At 32.2% G+C, this 12,807-nt stretch overlaps 2 protein-coding genes across 7 annotated transcripts in view; one reads left to right on the top strand and one right to left on the bottom strand.

Moving 5' to 3' along the window:
* Window positions 1-12,807, top strand: part of LOC142349594 (glutaminyl-peptide cyclotransferase-like) — a 183,108-nt gene that overhangs the window by 6,391 nt on the left and 163,910 nt on the right. The window lies entirely within an intron of this gene.
* LOC142349824 (uncharacterized) overlaps window positions 11,175-12,807 on the bottom strand; it is a 54,261-nt gene continuing 52,628 nt past the window's right edge. For all 6 annotated transcript variants that reach the window (XM_075401617.1, XM_075401614.1, XM_075401615.1 and 3 more), the window contains 2 exons: window positions 11,849-12,000; window positions 11,175-11,404 (listed from right to left, as the gene is read on the bottom strand). In XM_075401617.1, coding sequence (XP_075257732.1) covers window positions 11,257-11,404; window positions 11,849-12,000 — 300 coding nt within the window. In that variant the 3' untranslated portion in view covers window positions 11,175-11,256. The remainder of the gene's footprint in view (window positions 11,405-11,848; window positions 12,001-12,807) is intronic.

Below are 12,807 nucleotides of genomic sequence, written 5' to 3' on the forward strand. Positions count from 1 at the left end.
TGCATATTTTCTAGAGGTAATAGAAAGTTTTTCAAGACTTTATTATCAACCGTTTTTTTAAATATGTTATCTAAATTTGATTTATGGTGGTCAGCCCGGGATGATGGCGGAGCAACAGATATTTCGGGATCCCCCGAATCCCGTGGAACAATGTCCGGAGGAACCCAATCTGCAACTGAAACTGGTTGCAAAAGCACATCAATGATGGCTTCGGTCATATCTCAGCAGCAAATGAAGATGATGTAGTTGGTGCTAAAGTTGACTACTCATCAATGGCGGATGCTTTAGAGATTAATAGACTCAATTCGTTTTTAAAAGATATTATCCAAAAATCTAGTTTTCACGAATATTACAACTATTTGGCTCACCAATCTGTCAATATATCGAAATAAATATCTCTTAGAGTCTTTACATTTTATTGCGTTTGAAAAAAGGCATCGAATTGCGTGAAAACGAAGTGATAAGGTCAAACTACCGAAGAAACTTGAAGAGTACAGAGAAGAGAGAGTGCTTTTCTTTTCATAACACCTTCTTGAGAGAGAATGTATTTGTGAAAAAAAACTTTTAAAATTTTTGATCACGTGCGGCTTTTTCGAAGCAGTTTTTAAGCTCCATTAATTTCAGTCGAAGCCGTATCTCTCGATTATCTAAACGTAATAGCGCGATTGGCATCATTTTTGACCATCTGAAAAAAATATTGCCGACAAAAATTCAATTTTCTGCTATTTTCACCACTATGCTTTGTTTTGAGCGTTTTGAGCAGTTTTTAATTGCTCTCAAACGAAGTTGGTAGCTATTATATTAGTCCAGTTGGTCTTTTTTATGCGATTTTCGCTTGACTGTATTTTCGTCTGACGCTTTTGACTTTTGGTCCTCAAAAACGAGATAAACAGGTAGCTTCAAAAACGAGATAAACGAGATGAACAAGACTCAAATTATTTTGGAGACTTATACTTATTGTGTGAAGCGTGATTCTTAGAGGTTGAAGACACCCCCCCTTTTGTCCCCCCTCACTATCGCCCCCCCCCACTGCGAGGTTGCCCCCCACCCCACTGCTGCCCAAACCCCCTCCCTCCCCATCAGCCCCCCCCCGTGCATCCCCCCCCCGTGGCAACGTTCGAGCAACCGATCGCTAAAAACACGCAATTATAAATTAATTTTAACTTTTTTTCATGCTTTTTGATAATTTTTGTCAATTTTTGAGTTCTTTTGACCCTAGGTGTCAAGGAACCTCTCTAGGGTTTTATATTAGGTTAGTGCATAGTTTTCAGTGATAGAGGAATGGTTTCAACGTTTTAACAACACGAATTTTAATAATTTTTGAAAAATGAGCAAATTTTTTCAATTTTTTTTGTTTTTTTTTCATTATTCACGTCTTTCCAGACGCAGGGGCCAAAAAAAGTGCTTAGGGGTTTTATTTAAAAAATATTGAAAAAATTTCATTTTCCATGGAATAGCTTTCAATCTTTTAATATGACAAAAATTATTGATTTTTTTTATAAAACTTGCTTTTTTTCAGGTTTTGTGAAAAAATTTGTCGGTTTTGAGGTTTTTTCAGCCCCAAGAGCCGAGATACCTCCTCAAGGGTTTGACAATAGTTTACTGTACAGTTTCTAAAGGTATTGGAATGTTCAATATTTCAACACTACGATTTTAGCATTTTTTTACAAAACATTTTTTTTCAAATTGTTTGTAATTTGTTGTCAGTATTCAGGTTTTTAAGTATAACAAAAAATCTCCGTAAAGGGTTTGATAATAAATTATTGGAAAAACTTTTTTGGCCTTTGATTAGTTTTCAACTTTAATTATCACATTTTTTTGCACTTTTTTATGCAACTTGCAATTTTTTTCAAATTTTTAAAAAAATTTTTGTCGTTTTTAGGTTTTTCCAGCCTCAAGAGCCACAAAACCTCATTTAGGTTTTGCTTATAGGTTATTGCATAATTTCTAGAGGTAATAGAAAGTTTTTCAAGATATTAATATCAGCCATTTTTTTTAAATGTTTGCAATTTTTTCCAATTTTTTTTAAAATGATTTCGAATATTTTTTTTATTTTTTCCGGCACCAGGGTCCTAGGGACTTCCTTCAAGGTTTTATGATCAGCTTTAGCATAATTGAATGGTTACCAGTGTTTTAATGACTCCAGTTTTAGCATTTTTTGATAATTTTTTGTTCAAATTTCTGGAAAGTTATTATCATGTTACAAGTTTATGGATCTTTATGAGCCAGTGAAGCTATTTAAAGATTGAACTAGGGATACTGGATGTTCTCTTGATTTTGAAGATTTTAATATCTTTAATTTCAGCAAGATATAAATAAAATTTTCCATTGTTTTCCAAATTTTTGAATTTTTGTCCTTTTCTGAATTCAACGATCATTACTGGTCAACCGTGCTTTTCAGGTCTTGCAGATGGGCTACTTGACATAAACTCCAGAGACAAAAAATATTTTTTTAACATTTTCACCGCGAAATTTGGAAGAAATCTTTGCAAATTTTTAAAATATCAGTTTTTTATTTGATTTATTTACTAACAAGGCTAGAAAGTTGCAGACTCGAATCAAGCTAAATCTAGCCTAACTAAACCGTGGACAGCTCGGGAAGCCAGCCGAAGCCAACCGCTCGCCGATCGTTTGAGAGCAATTGGCCCGACGTTAGTCGGTTATGTTTTTTTTTCAAATTTAAAAGCATTGGTGAATTGTGTGGCTAGTATTACTTATTCTAGATATTTTGCCTGTTTTTCATTGTGCATGAGATAAATGAGATCTTTTTGTTAAAGAAGATTCAGGAAATTTGAGTAGTTTTTTCCCGATCTTTGCTGTTTTTTAAACCCCTTTGCCTGATACCCTCAAAGATTTTTCGAGAGAATTCACGCACAAGAGTTTTTGGCAACTTCTGTCAATGGGAAGGCGAAATCAGTCCCGGATACTGCTGTAAAAAATTGGGCGGTTATAACTATCAATTTCTTAGAGATCATAGCAGACCAAAAATTTGAATCGCAAACAACAATTGGTGACAGCAACAGATTTAATCATTATAGACTGAAATGATTAACCAATAAGAGTTTTGACCTGAATAATTATATCATTGTTATCTGATTGGTGAATGTTGAATAAGCCGAAGTGAAAGTAAGGTGACGTAAAAGCAAGCCAAATGTTAAAAGCCCCGGTCCGTAAGGGACCATTTACAATTATGTTATATCCGAAATTTTTGGGCAACTCTTTTTTTTAAAATCGCACTTCGCTTTGACGCCACTTGTCTGATTCATACACACGGAGTGAACGTCTTGTCTTAATCAGCACTGAAAAATTGTTATTGCAAGTCTTGGATTAGTACTGTATCAGAGTTCGGATCATGTTACTTTGTAGACTTGGCACGTCTTAAGACTTGAATTAAGACGTGGTCAAGACTGATTAGCCAACCCAAGACGTCTATTTCACTGGTCAAGACTTCAAACTCGTTCCGGGAAAACCTTTAATTCTTGCTTGCAAACATAAAAACAATGTAGATATGATATGCACTTTCATTTTGCTGTCTACTAAAATTTCTTTTGGTCAAAAAATTTACCTACTTTAAGTTATGTAATTCTCAACACAAGAACAAAATATAACCGAGGTCTAGGTTTTTGGTTGTCCTCTTTTATGACCCAGACCAAACGCACAGGATACAGTATGTACACTGTGGTGAATTTAAAGACGCGTGATCAGTTAGGCTCCAATTTGCCGGTAGAAATTGGCAATAGTTACATTTTAAAACTCTTTCAGATTACATGGGTTTAGTGACCACAGGACAGTCCTAAAATTAATTGTAAACATAACTCAAAAAAACATTAAAAATCACAAAAAAATCACTAATAACCACAAAAAAACACAAAAAAGCTTAAATCACCTGAAAACGTCTAATTTTTTTACCTATATTTCTCACATGTATGGCTTAATGGATTTTTGGTTTATTTTTACAAATTAAGTTTACGGCTGTCCATGGAGTCACTATTTCATATTTTTCTAACAGCAGCTGTTTCGTTTATTTCCAATAGCATTCGACATCAAATCAGGTGATAAAATTTGTTCTTTTTTTGCCCTGTGCTTGTTGTTAATTTTTGTTGTCGTATGTCAAATATTGGGTAATGAAAGGTCTCAGGGGCGATCTATATATACGTAAATGAAATTAATAACTGATATCTATATATAGCTAATGATATATTTTTTACTTTCAAATTAATTTTTTCAAAAAAACTAAAAGCCTTCTTCAACTTATCCCTTTTTGTTCCATTTTTGTCTTTTCTTAGTAATTTACAACTGTGTATCATTTTTGTAATTTGGTGTCAGTATTGAGAGATATCAATTATTTTGCGTTGAACAAAAACACTTTTGACTGATGTCTTTAGGGATCCGACGATTTGTTTCAGAAGAATTTAGTGAGTTTTAGATGCTTTTCAATTTTTGTGGTTCTTTTCGTTGTCATTTTGAGATAGTAGGTTTACAAAAAACTTTTTGATGTTCAAAGGAGACGCAAGTGAAAATTTAATTTTTCGGTTATTATTTTATATATTTAATGGCTTCAACACTGTGGTTTCGTAAAGCTCTCTGCAAATTTTTTGGATATTTTTTCATGTAATTAATGTTAATTCATAGTCTTTTAATTTTCAATGGCTTAATGGATTTTTGGCTTATTTTTACAAATTAAGTTTACGGCTGTCCATGGAGTCACTATTTCATATTTTTCTAACAGCAGCTGTTTCGTTTTTTTTCCAATAGCAGATAAAATAACAGATACAAATTTGTTCTTTTTTTTATCACCGGGCCTCATATAGAGGTAATAAAGATACTCCCTAAAGATATTTGTATTCAATGCTAAATTCTTGCAGGATGCTTCAATCTTGAAAGTTTTGCTCAAGATATTAGAGTTCCTTACTTGAGTTGAAAGTCGAGCTGCAGAGAAGGATACTCTAAACGGTCATGTTCGATAGAGACAGAGCTTAGAGAATAATTTTAATAAATTGTAGGTAACTGCCTTTATTTTTAGTTCTAGAATGAAGTTCTAGAACTGAGAGGATAACAACTTTTTGTCCGATTTTTTTGCAAATAAACAGTTGCTCTCCTACTGCAACTAATTCTTGAGAACAAAATGTGTTAAGTGACTGTTACCTCATGACCAGAACTTTGTAATCCTAAGATTATATCACATCGAAAACTCCATAATGATGTATGACTTGCTGCCCAGAAACCAAACATGTTTAATAAAAATACGCGAGAATGAACTCCAATTAATGAAATAAATTCGTATTTGTTTCAACTCGCTGAGGTACTGTTTACCTGAACCTTGAATTTGTAAATGAAAATAGATTCTCTTCAATTTTATAGAATTGACGCAAAATTTTAGCAACATTCTATTTCCAGATTTTCGAGCAAACTTAAAAATGAAAAATCCGAACCAATGAAACTTATTGATATCTAAATGCATTTTTTTAATAGGCAGGAATTATTGTTCCGACTCCCACATCAGTGGGGTGGGAGGAACTATATACTCAAATGGTTTTTTTTGTTCAGACATCTTCGGCCGATAGATATATTCATCGTAGAGAAATATGAGTGGTATCATTAAAAAGCACGCACATCCTAGCATCTTAAATTAAATTTTTTTTCGCATTTCATTTTTTACAGGGAATTATCAAGGTTTAAAGTTTTGTGAATATTTGACAGTTTTTATTCACTCTTCCCGAAATTTTTGCTAATATTTGGCTCAATTTTGCTAATCTAATTTGAAATAAGTTAAAATATTTAACGGTAGAATGCTATTGTTACCGTTAGAGATAGCAGAGTGTTGCTGAATTGTCTGATTGGAGATTTTTTTGGCTTAAATTTTGGTAACAATTTCGAAATTCAGACATTTTTCATCAAAAATTGCACAAATTACGCTTTTTTGGTCCACTTGGTTTAAATTGGCCAAAATTGGAGACCTGGAAACTACTAACACAATCTCCGTAAACTCCTGTAAACTCTAAAAGAGATCTAGTTGAAATCTGGCGCCCTATAAAAGTCTTCTGCATTTAAAAGTTTGCCTTTTTTGGTAAATTTAACTAGATAATTATACAAAAAGCATCATTGCTTTTTTGATTTTTCAAACAATTGGTTTAACAATTGGTCTAATTTGCAAGCATTTGAAATTTATTGGTGATTTGCTGGACGCACGCCAAAATTAGGAATAGGTTTGATATCATCATGGATTCTTACAATCAGAAATTTTTTAGTTTCTGTTCTGGAGCTGCCTTTTTTTCGAAAAAATTTTATTTTTTTTTTGTTTTTTCAATGTTGGCTACTGACCAAATTTTTAATTTACGGCGGAGATCCATTTATGGCAGCTCCCAATTACGTAAAAGTGAGGCCAAATTCTGATATAGTTTTATTTTCAGAGAACCTAATGGTTTTTATGGCTTTTAAGAAGAGTTGTAGTATACCTCAACTGAATTCTTGCGTTCTTTCTTTGATTGTCATTCTTTTTGCTGATTACTAAATCCACTAAATCCAACCAACCAAAGTTCCAAAAATCTTCTTCAAGAAGTGTAGGTGAACCTTTACAACTCATTCATTCAGTTGTTATCTAATGTCTCTTATAACATTGAATATATTTGTGACATTGAAGAAAATTTCAGTGACTTTTTGAACTTCTCAAATTTAATTTTAATTCTGAGATAACACACGTCAATTTTTCTTTCATATAAGATAGAAAAAAAATATTTGTGGTTGATTTTTTTTAAAGAGCTCCTTGGTTTTGGTACTACGAGTTTTCATACAAAAATTTGTGATTTTTCTGCAAAATTGCGCAATTCTGCTGTTCATTTTGTTCCTCTGTTTATTGTCACAATCTAAACTTCTTAAAAATCTAACTGAGAAGTTTTTAACTGATTGTATTTATTGTCTTCATGGCTTATGGTTTTATGGACTGCGACACCGTGCTGTTGCAGAATTTGGTTAAGTTTTTTGGCCTTTGTTTGTTGGTAATTTTGGTTGTCGTATGTCAAATATTGCGTAATATATGGTCTCAGGGGCCTACTATAGATATGTAAACGAAATTAATAACTGATATCAATATATAGCCAATGATTTTTTTGACTTTCAACTTAATTATTTCGATAAAAGTAAAAGCATTCTTCAGCCTATCATTTTTTGTTCTGATTTTTTTATTATTTTACATTTGTGTATCATTTTTGTAACTTAGCGGTTTTTATTTTTTATATAATTAATGGTTTCAACACTGTGGTTTTGTAAAGTTATATGTGTTTTTTTTTGTTTTCTTCAGGTATTTAATGTTATTTTACAGTCTTATAATTTAGTCTCGCTAATCACAAGCGCAATTAGCCCTCGAAGAGTTTGCAAAATAAGCTGTCAACTCTCTTAGTCGAAAATTTAATTTGGCCATTAATTTGGATACGATTTGTTTAAAAAAAGACAATGAATTTCTGAGCTTTGCCAATATTGTTTCTGTTAAATTGTACCTGATTATCTCTGTAGACAAGTCCCATCCCTTATCTAATGAACGAAAATTTTCTCTTTAAAACGGTTTTGTTCTCCTCAAATGGTCTTTGTTCTTGGTGCAACGAGTTTTCATAAAATCTTAGGGATTTTTTCATGTTCGTCCTTTTTTTAACTTTATGTTTTGGTTTCACAGTATCATAATAATGGGCGGTAGTTTGGCCAAATGAAATAAACGCAATCAACAATTGCTTATATCTTTAGTCAACAGATTAATGTTTATTGACTGGGACGCGGTTTCTGTGCAATTTTTGAATCTTGTTCTCTTTACATGTTTTTGTTCTTTTTGTAGTCGTATGACATATCCTGGATAATGAAAGATATCACTCGCTCTCTATGGAGGAATAAGTGAATCTCTGATTAATTTCAGTTGATGCATATTATTTCTAATCTGTTTCTCATTTATTCTTTTCAAAAAAGAGAAAGTAAAGTTTTATTAAATTTTGCTCTCTTGCTCATATCTTGTCTACTGGTTAGAACGCCGCATTGAAGAAAATTCCCATAATTTTCTTCTAATGTAGTACAAACTTATCTTCTTTATTATAAATTCTATCTGATGCCATTTCGAATTGGTTATAAAAAATGGACAACGAGGTTTGATCGTATTTAATTCTTGTAATTATTTAATTTTTTCGCTGTCTTTTCTGGTAATCATATTATTGAACGGTTTAATCGGCCCTCTAAGCTAGATTGTCTTATTCATTTAGTAGTTTTTTGAACAAAACGCTAGTTTTAAATCTCTTTCCCATATGGTAGACAATTAAGTTAAAATATAGATGAGTGGGGTCGGAACTTTATGTGCAAACGCATATAACCGATCCTCCTTGTATGATATAATGGTGTCCAAATCAGTATTCTCTATCTGATTTTATTTATAATGATTCCATAAACACTTATAGTTGATTTATATCAACGAATGTTAGATACAGGTAGAAAATAAGATTAAAAAAGCACGCCAACATTTATTTTTTCCCATTAAAAAGTTTGTTAATGCTTGATAAAATAATTTGTGACTATTGTTGATCTGATTTGATATAAATTTCCTCTATGTGTTCCTCTTTTGAAAGAGACAATTGTATAAAAAATATTGTTACACTTTTTTCGAATGTAAATTGTTTATTTCACAAAATTTTTACCCATAGCTGTAGTCGAAGTATCTTAATAAATTTTGATCTTGAGAACTTTGTGGCCAATTATTAAAATGCATAGCAGGAAACAGTGACATTTTAAGTTTTTTTCAACAAAAACGCTGGTTAAAAATACGCTTGTGGTACGTTAAAAGCCATATGTGTTTTCAAGTTTTTAACCAGAGAATTAGAGAATTAACCTAATGTATACAAATACTGTCATTTTTCTTATTATGCCATGCGTTCGTTCTCTAATCATTACATAGTACGAATAAAACAATGTTTTAAATAATTTATGATAACCTCTAATAAGATTTGTTTGCTATTTACAGAATTTTTTATAATTTCTTACATATAATTCTATAGTCTTATGATTTAGTCTCAGTCATAACAGGCGCAATTAGTTTCCGAAGAGGTTGCAAAATCTAAAAAGTGATTAAAAATTTTTTCGATGCAAAATTTATAATGTCTTTTATATGAGTCATTTTTGGCTTGTAAGAAATTTAACCGCGGTCTTGTAAGAAAGATCTTACTTTTTCATCTAGTCTTATCGAAATCTAGATTTCACTTCATTCTATTATTTTTACCCACTATAAATTGTGAACATGCAATCGAAGAAAGTTAGCAATCCTACACAGTTTGTTTTAAAATGGGATTTAATACAGAGATTTAACGCCCTTGGTCTCCAATTTTTCGTTTTTCTCCTTTTTGAAGGCACAAAATCAAAAAATGGCAGAAGAAAAATCGACCGCGCACAGAACTGCCTACAAATGGACAGCAGTATCCAAATAATTGTTATAATTGTTAAAAGCTAGTCTAATATGAAAATTGTTAGTTTAAACATTTTACGAGGTTTGACGTCAGTTACGTTCTATATTTCCCCAGGTTCTGTTTCGACAAAAAAAAACTTAGTCTTGCGAGCGATTTCATAGCTCTCAAAGTCATCATAAATGAGAGAGTATAACTTAGCTGGTTCCGATCTCCATTACGAGTCGTTTTACCCTAAATTTATGGTGCAAATTTGCATTCATTCGTAAATGAATCTCACAACCAATCTTTATACGTTCTTATTTAACCCTTGCGAAGGGCGCTTACTTGAAATTTAGTTGCCGGTTTTTGAAAATATACACGCGAGAAAACGTAAGTAGATTTCACGACGAAGAAAAATTGAAAGTACAAATTTGTCATTAGATTTAAATTTTTCAACGCAAGAAGATTTATATTCTACGCTCTTTGTAATTATGCAATTTTTTAAAAGGACTTACAAAGCTTGTTGAATTGTCTAGCTAAAATAGTAAGTAGATTTAACGTGAATTCTACTTACGAAAGATAGCAGGTAGATTTCAAAATTTCGTATGCGTCGTCCACGACCCCCACAAGGAAGCAAAATTCGCTTAGGGTAAAACTCGTTATGTCCCAAATCTCCCCGATCTTCAGATCTCTCCGATCTTTTGATCAGATGAAACTGACAAACTGGTCGGTTTAACCACTACAAATATTTTGCAAATAAACCAAGCACATCAAATACAAATTTTAAATTAATCTGAACAGATGAAATCAGTTTGTATCCAAAAAGAGTTAATTATTGCAAATTTTGAAAAATTTTGTTAAGTTTTTTTCAACCAATCAGATTGTTTCAATAACACTACAAAGTCTCATTAAATCGATCGTCATTTAACAGGCTAAATTCTTCTTTATTATTTAATCATGGGTTATAATTACATCGACAGTTGAGTTGGATTCGAAGGCGAAGTTTCTGAAAACAACGATTATGCTCAATAAAAACAAACTTAACATACTCCAATCGAAAACAAGATTTTTTGCAGTATGTTGGAACAATCTGGTCATATAGACTGTCCCATAAAGTTGACGGACTCGAACGCTCGAAAAACGACAAAACAAAAAAGCAATTGGGCATCAATTTGGTCATTTGAATGCCAACGCTTTAGCTCGCCTTTTTCCTCTTAGATTGTTTTAAATTCGAATTTTATCCTTCTATTTTTATTGATTTTAGTAGCGTCCGGTTATTTGAACTGTATGGGACAGACTATACCGAAAACCTTGAAAAATGCATATAGTTGATTTAGATCATGTAGTTTTATTTCCGATAAGCGCTGAATCAATGAAGTAAAGAAAATGACTGACTACGTTTCTTGGAAATTCAGTTTTGAACATAAATCAAAAATTAATAGTTAAGTTTCCGCAGAAAGTACCGTTCAGAAAACCCGACAGAATGTACGTGAAGTTCACAGTTTCGTAATTGAAATCCACAGGTAAAATAGCTCAAAATGGGTCAAAATTTTAGGAGAGGTATTAACTAGTAATTATTATCTCAATATTCAATGACGATTAACCAATGTACATTTTTCAGTCAGTAGAGTACATTTTTCACTCAATGTTAAAGCATTCTGTAATTTCACTGATTCAGCACTGAATTCGGGTCTTTCCATTATAGCCCCCACCCCCCCCCCCCCACCCGATTAGTGTTCACATAACTCATAGCTCCGCAACATACCATAATGGGTATGTATACCATAATTGGGGCAACAATTTGGGGGGGGGGGACTATAATGAGCGACCCCTCAAATTTACTAGTGAATTATTTTTCTTCGGGTATCATTTGTTCCCTTTTTTTGAGGTTGCGATACATTTCGGACATGTAAGTGAACATCACTTTGTAGTCTGGCTTCTTTCCCATCAGGATGAGGTCTTCAGGGTCTATCAGCTGGGGAACATGGCCGAGGTCTCTGAAGCAATTTTTACACTTTTTGTTAAGTTACAAACATACCTGACTTTTGTTTCCGTTATTATAACAATGCAAACTATATTGGCCAATAAATCTTATATCATATCATCATATTATTATCATATCATCTCATGATGATAGATCGTGAATCAAGTCAGTGATATGTGATGACATGAAATCACGTACGCTTATAGTCAGTCCCATAAAGTTGCAACGCTATCGAACGTTTCAAATGTCAAAGTTCAAATTTAAAAAAAAAACATTCAGACATCACTAGTTCGATGTTCATTTGCATATCCGGAGTTTTTCAAACGTTCGCTTGCGCTGCAACTTCATTAGACTAACTATAGTCAATTTTCGGTTTTTAAAACTTCTGTAAATATTAGCATCTCTCTGATTTGTTGTGGGTCTGCCGCGGGAATCAATAAAAAAAATGGACACTAACTCTGCTTTTTGGAAGGCGAATGCGATGCGTTCCTTCCTGGGCATTTTGAGACAATCTTCGAAGTTGAAGGCATCTGGGAAGTAGTAGTGGACTATTGCACAGAAGGCTACTCCGTCTGAGAAGGAACTAGTCATGTTCTTCACTGGCACACCCTAAAAAATACATCTTATCAACCCAACAATTTTACCCTGTAATACAACCCAATACTGTTGGGGGTACTACGCTTGAACGCAATGCGCACGGGGGGGGGGGGTGGGGGGGAGGTTGAGCGAGCGAGGCTATATCATACTTCAGGGCTATATCTTCATTAGGAGATTTCAAATGAAGTTAGTATGCTTTGTTTATGAATTACAGAAGCCTAAAATGATTCAAATTGAAAATTGAGAACCATTTCTTCAGACTTTGCATTTGAAATCAGGTAACTAGATCATGCAGAACTTCAATGTACGAGAATTTAGTTGTTTCAGAGCAATTTTGGGTTTTATCATTAATTAATTGAAAAAAATTGCTCTTTTTTACAATGTATCATCTGTAGTGTGTACATGGGTGCCTCCGCATAAAGGAGCCAACTCATCCATGCTTAAATTTGCAAATTTTTTCATTTATTAAATTAAGCTTACTTTTACTAATAATTTCTTTAACGTAATATTTCTTGTTATTTTACTCTAAAAAAAACAATAATAATATGTGAAATAACTCCATCCATGCATAAATTTGCAATTTTTTACATTTATTAAATTAAGCTTATTTTACTAATATTTTCAAAAATTTAATACTTCTTGTTATTTTACTCTAAAAAACAATAAAAATAAAAATAAATTTATATATATATATATATATATATATATATGTATTTATATATAGATATATAAATATATATATATATATATATATATATATATATAAATATATATATATATATATATATATATATATAATATTATATATATATTATATAT

This window comes from Convolutriloba macropyga, chromosome 11 (genome assembly GCF_964194025.1).
Source record: "Convolutriloba macropyga chromosome 11, txConMacr16.3, whole genome shotgun sequence".
Taxonomy (NCBI): Eukaryota; Metazoa; Xenacoelomorpha; order Acoela; family Convolutidae; genus Convolutriloba; species Convolutriloba macropyga.